Source organism: Poecilia formosa, unplaced genomic scaffold, assembly GCF_000485575.1.
Source record: "Poecilia formosa unplaced genomic scaffold, Poecilia_formosa-5.1.2 Scaffold584, whole genome shotgun sequence".
Classification (NCBI taxonomy): Eukaryota; Metazoa; Chordata; class Actinopteri; order Cyprinodontiformes; family Poeciliidae; genus Poecilia; species Poecilia formosa.
The window spans coordinates 273559-279558 of NW_006800523.1; the positions used below are offsets into that span (position 1 = coordinate 273559).

At 37.9% G+C, this 6000-nt stretch overlaps 1 protein-coding gene across 1 annotated transcript in view; it reads right to left on the reverse strand.

The window, feature by feature from the left end:
* Nucleotides 1-3111, reverse strand: part of slc6a20 (solute carrier family 6 member 20) — a 62015-nt gene extending 58904 nt beyond the window's left edge. The window contains exon 1 of the mRNA XM_007541055.2: nt 2890-3111. Coding sequence (XP_007541117.1) covers nt 2890-3037 — 148 coding nt within the window. The 5' untranslated portion in view covers nt 3038-3111. The remainder of the gene's footprint in view (nt 1-2889) is intronic.
* Nucleotides 3112-6000: the final 2889 nt, after the last annotated feature.

Consider the following 6000-nt stretch of genomic DNA (forward strand, 5'->3'; position numbering starts at 1 on the left):
ACTGCTCATGAATTTAACACCCAGCAGTCCACATACAGTATGCAAGTAGGTTGCTTAAATATTTTTCTATTGGTTTTAAGTTACTGAAATGTCTCTCCCCACAAGTAACAGTCATAGGCAACATGCAAAATATAGATGAAGCAATCCAGACTTCTCAAAAAATGCTATGTAGTTGCATTTTATTCAAGCTGCAGAACATAACTTTAATAAAAAATATGTTTTTCTTCATTTGTTAAAGCTGTCACCATGTCGTGATAGTTTGCTATGAGACAGATAATCTTTGAAAACAATCAATCTCCTCCACCTCCTTCCTGAGCTGCTATTGCTAGCTAAAGTAATGCAACTTTCTGACCAAAAACAACCAATCAGAACCAGTAGGATGCTCTTAGTGCTGTCAATCAACCTCATTCACTCACTGCTAAATGTGCTAATGGTGGAAAAACAACTTGTCGTTACAGGAGAAATGTTTATCTGCTGTTATTGGTAGGTATGCTAACCAGACTGAGCATTCACAACAGGCTGCGCTAGCTGCAGCATAACACAGAGCGAGGGGAGGAAGGATGAGCAGCAACTTGAGATTGTGATTGACAGCACTAGATTTTTAACAGATTATCTCTCATGCCGTACTGTCACAACATAATGACAGTTTAACAAATATGTAAAAAAAAATATTTTATTAACGTTACATACTGCAACTTTAATTTCACTTAGGAGAGGACAGGTCAGGAGGGACGTGGGCTAGAGCTGCTGCTGACTGATTCATTTGTTAAGTGGTACCAAGACATTCAATATATGAATGTCTTGGTAATTTTTTTCCTTAATTCATTAAATGCTAGTGAAATGGAGGCAAACAGCAGTTTGTAGCTAAGCTAACTATGATAAATGGTTGATAATCTCACACAGTCTATCCACCTCTCTTGGAAAAAAACTGGGTTATAAATTGACACTTTTACCTTTTTCTCTTTCTGTCTCTATTAATTGAAAGCCTAACTATTATTTTTCTTGGAAGCATAGTAACTGCCACAGTCATTCTCGTCTTCTACTGACTGCTGCTGAACACCGTCAATGTCAAGCGCCAAGCAGGAATGAACCATTTCATGAAGATCCAGGGGGGCTTCAGGGCAAATATAGATGTGTGTTTTATGGTCTGGGAGGGGTGACACTAAATTTTTACTGCTAAAAACAATTTTAGAAAACACAATATAATTAATTTTGTAATTGATAGGGCCCCATTTTTTTAAATTTCTATGAAAAATAAAAAATAAAAAATTGTGGAGGGCCCCCTGTTGGTCAGGGGCCCTTGGAATTGTCATAAGTTTTCCCTCCTTTACGGCGCCCCTGCATATGTTATATATATTTTTTTGTAAAATGAAATCACAACTTTAGAATGAAATTGTGTGTTTAATAATAATAACATAGAAAACATAAAAAAAAAATCAGTTCCACTTAGGGGGGCCTCTAGTGGCCTTGGGGCTCTAAGTGGCCGCTTAGTTTGCTTATACCGTGGGCCAGCGCTGCCCAAGTGGCTGGGGAGAGGGAAGTCTGAGTCTCTCTGATTAGGCAGCTACCCCAGCGGCCAGAACCCAAATAATAATAAGAGATTGGATGAATGGATGCATGGATGGACATTAAACCCAAAAATCCTAACATGACTTTTACAGGAATCTAATATTCACAATTTTAATGTATGTAAAAACATAGCCATTAAAAAATGAAAAAGTGCCTTTTGGTCAAAGAATAGGCATGCTGTTTGTGAAATTTTATTATGTACGTCTCATCATAAACATTTGAAGCACACGGGTTTGCAAAACTGAAAAAGGTTCATTTAAAAGGTGAGCAATGACATCAATCGGAAATTGCACTCTTTCTTCAAAGCAGTTTATGGAGTTATAGGAAACATTAAAGGCTCCTGATCACGTTGCGTTAGTAGATCATCAACATCTTCTAATCCTTCGCAGTTTTATCTCTGCATGTTTTCTCCCCTTCCTCAGAATGAAGCAAACTAATGATGTACAAAGATTGTTTTAAATGTTTAAACGTACTACGGCGCAGTGGACTATAATTTAAACCATAATCTTAGCCCTTAAATAAACTATATCATGTCTCGTGATCTCTTCGTTGTTTATTCCAAGGTAATGAGCAAGTTCTTAGATTGGGTTCTGATGACCCTGAAAGTCTACATGAGACATGTTTTCACCTGCAGAAAATCAACACATCGACACACGGTGAGGAAACTGGTATTCTGTCACCACGACATTTAATACAATGTTTTACACCGCGCAGTCTCGACTTTAAACTATAAGAAAGACCTTATGAATCATGAAGATTTATCCGTCATTTTTTCTTCATAACTAACAATCCGTAAAGTATAACCTCTCCACCTTTTAAAACCGAAGAAGTAATTATTTGACAGAAATGCTTTCCACTGCACGCAGCTTTGTGGTGACCAGTGTTCCACGGTTATTTTTTATCTGTGAATCAACAGCCTGGTAACAATAGCAGCTCTGGGTTCCCTTATGGAAATTTACCACCAAACACACGTCTCGCTTTAAAACAGTTAAGTCCCACCCGGCGTTTGCCTCTGCTCACTGTATCACAAAGACTTATTCATACCAAGCATTCCACATACGTTTAGACTCCCATCTATTTTTCAAGCTTGAAATAAAGCACAGCGTCTCATTTAAAATACTGGACCTGGCTATTTTAACGGGCATTGAACGCCACTGATCTGATAAATGAAATGGAACAGATTCCGCACAATTACTCTTCAAACAGCTTTAGCTTCCACAATAAAACAATAAAGTAGACCACACAAACATCAGCTGTTTACGCATCTGACAAACATGGACATTACAGTAAAGTAAGCGGAGATGAGAATGCATAACTTACCTCCACCGTGCATTTGACAGAGGTAAGGAAACCTCCATACGTTTCCCAGTCCGACGGCATATGAAACACAAGCCAGTACAAACTGCGTAGGACTTTCCCAGTTGTCTCGAGCATCTTTTGCCATGCCTGCGTTCAGTGGAAATTTCATGCGCACAACAGCGTCTGTGTGCTTATAAGCTTACTGGGATTGTATAGTGGTCACTTGAAGTAGGAGGGTCTTTCTGGAGGAGGAGTGTGCGTAAAATTGAGTTAACAAATGACTAGACTTACCATGAACGGCTGACTACAGATCATGGAGCGAAGCCCCTTGGATCATGTAGTTCTTTAACAAAAATGAATTATTTGTGATCAAGCTCAGTGGGTCTATTTGTTGCATATTTTGATTAAGACATTTATTCACCCCCTTTCACTGTTATTTCATATTTAATAAAGTCATAAACCAAACTCCATAATTTTAATAACATGTAAAGTGGGCGGGGCTTGCATATAAAGGCTACGAATATTTAAATAGTCCAGTCTTCAGTGGAAAATAACCCTGCGGAAAATATAACGCGGAAGAAACATTTTGATGCTTAGTAAAAGATTTGATTGTTAACATTTTTGTTGTTCTTAAAACAAAACAAACAGAAAACCTTCACTAAAGTAGAGCCTTGTCTTATCATTGATAAATAAAAAAATTGGTATAGTTCTCCACACTTAAATAGAATAATTCTTTGCTGAGTCATCAAGTACTTCAGCTCTCAGTGATGACGTTTTTTTAAAAAATATTACTAACAAAATACATACTATTAAAAATTATGTTTTTTGCATTCTCCTGAACATTGTACTTGGTGGTTGAATAAGTATGGTAGCATTAGGTGACGCTGAAACTGTACATACACTGTAAAAAAAAAAGTCCGTAAATTTCACGGAAAGAAATGGTAAAATACGACAGTTTCTGACCGTAAAATCCGAAACATTTTATTACCGTAGAAAGGAATCACCGTCAGTCAACACTGCAAAATAAGTCCGCAAATTTACGGCAAAAAATGGTAAAATAGTTACGATTGTTGACTGTAATATAAAAAGCACTTAATTACTGTACATGGAATTACAATAACTCCATAAACATAATGAGTCAAAATTCCAAATTTTGCTGATGTTTTTTTTTTTTAAGGTTTTGTTGGTTCTAGTGGCCTTTATTTGAAAATAATTTGACAGGAAATAGAGTTATGAGAGAGGGGGAAGACATGCGGCAAATGTCACCAGGCTGGGAATCGAACCTGCGACCACCAGCATGAGGACTAAGGCCTCAATACGTGGGTTGTACTTCACCCCTGCGCCACCTGCTGATGTTTATATCTATGATGTAAAACCATAAACCAGACTGCAAAAGTAATTTACATAGATTAGAATGCAGGTGTGATACTTTGGTTTGTTTTTTAATAATTAAATCTATAAAGACTTTGATATATCAAACTGAAATCTCAAAGGAAGACCAAGAATCGAAGTAGCAATCTACCAATTGCAGGGCAAACTTCTGCAGCCGACGCCACCGTCATTATGAGAGACAAATCAACCATAGATTTGTCACATTTGGAGAACTGGATGGTAGGCCCTGCTGCTTGGACGAAGGTGAAGTTGGGTAAAGGGCAATGCTACCTAATTTTTCTCTTCCGTCAGCATCTTTAATTTACCAAAAGGATATGGCCAATTTTACTAAGGGAAAACCACAGCTGACGGTATCTTACCATATTTTAGGAACCTGCAAGAGAGGGGAGCGGCTGTCTGCAGTAAAAATCAGTGCAGCTGTGAGTTCACCCACTAATCAGCCGTGACTGATTAGTTTTTAAAGAACAATAAATAACTTTTTCCCATTTCATATTGTTTCTGAACTGTTCGTGCTTTGCTAGAACAGGGCGCAATATGTCGATCGCAGAAGGTTTTGAGTCGATCTCGGCATTAGGTGACAAACTGAACACCGCCAGGAGGCTGAGACCAGCACGTCCTCCTCTGATTGGCTTATCAAAACGTTCGTAACATTATTAAAGAACAACAACAAAAAATAAATAAATCAACAAAACGTGTTGGTTTCTCAACAAAACCCAACAAAAATAATAATCTCTGTAATTATTGTTTCAACAAGGTGTTGCGCAATTCTGTGCGTTTCGGTTCCATTACCAACATAACTAGCAGAACAGAAGTTTAAAATTAACTAATCAACCACCGCTGTGTTCAGGGAGGCCTATTAATGATGCAAAATAAACATCAAGCCTGCAAACCTAACATGGTTACGGACTGAATGTTATGTTTTTAACGTAATCTCTGGTCGGCTTGTGGAGCGCAACAGGAGGTTGCCATGGCAACGGGTGTGCCTAAATGACAAAGAGACGGAGAATAAAAAGGTGCGAGTGGTTTAGAGTTGATCACCTGTTCAGCTGGTTTTACCTTTGTCTTGGTGCATCACAGCCGCTGTAGTTTCTGAACATTCAATAAACGACAAACTTTGACTAATTATCTCGTTCTTTGTGACTATACGTCATTCACAACAAACATCAAACACAATAAATATGTTTCATTAAGTATTTAACAAACTAATGGCTTCTACTGCGATAATTATGTGAAATTAAATTAATTGTCTAATATAAAAAAATTGTTTGGTGCTGTCGAGTTCAGAGTCTGAGAGGCTTGTCTTTTATCAAACAAATTATTTTTTTGCCTCTTATTTAGTGGAAATATTGATGTTGATGAGACTTTCTCCAAAATAATAACCTTTTTCAACCCTTATAGCTCCAGTGTTGAAAATGAGGCTCTAACATTCACAAATGACATTGAAATAAAATCCAGTCCAACATCTGGTTTGAGGTGATTCCTCTGGAACCTTTTGGAGGAAAAACATCCCAACTTCAGAAGATGAGCTTTAACCTAACAGAGCTCTGTGGTTCCTCCTATCAGTATGAGAGGCAGGATGAGGAGGCGTCATATCAGCAAGAGGAAGCGGAAGCTGCAGGGTCTTCAGAACAAACAGGTCATGATGCTGGACCCCTAACCCAACATTACAGCCAGTGGGCTGAGAGAAATTCAGCTTTATTTTGTAGCAATTCAAGAGCTACCAGCTTTTATCACTTTGCA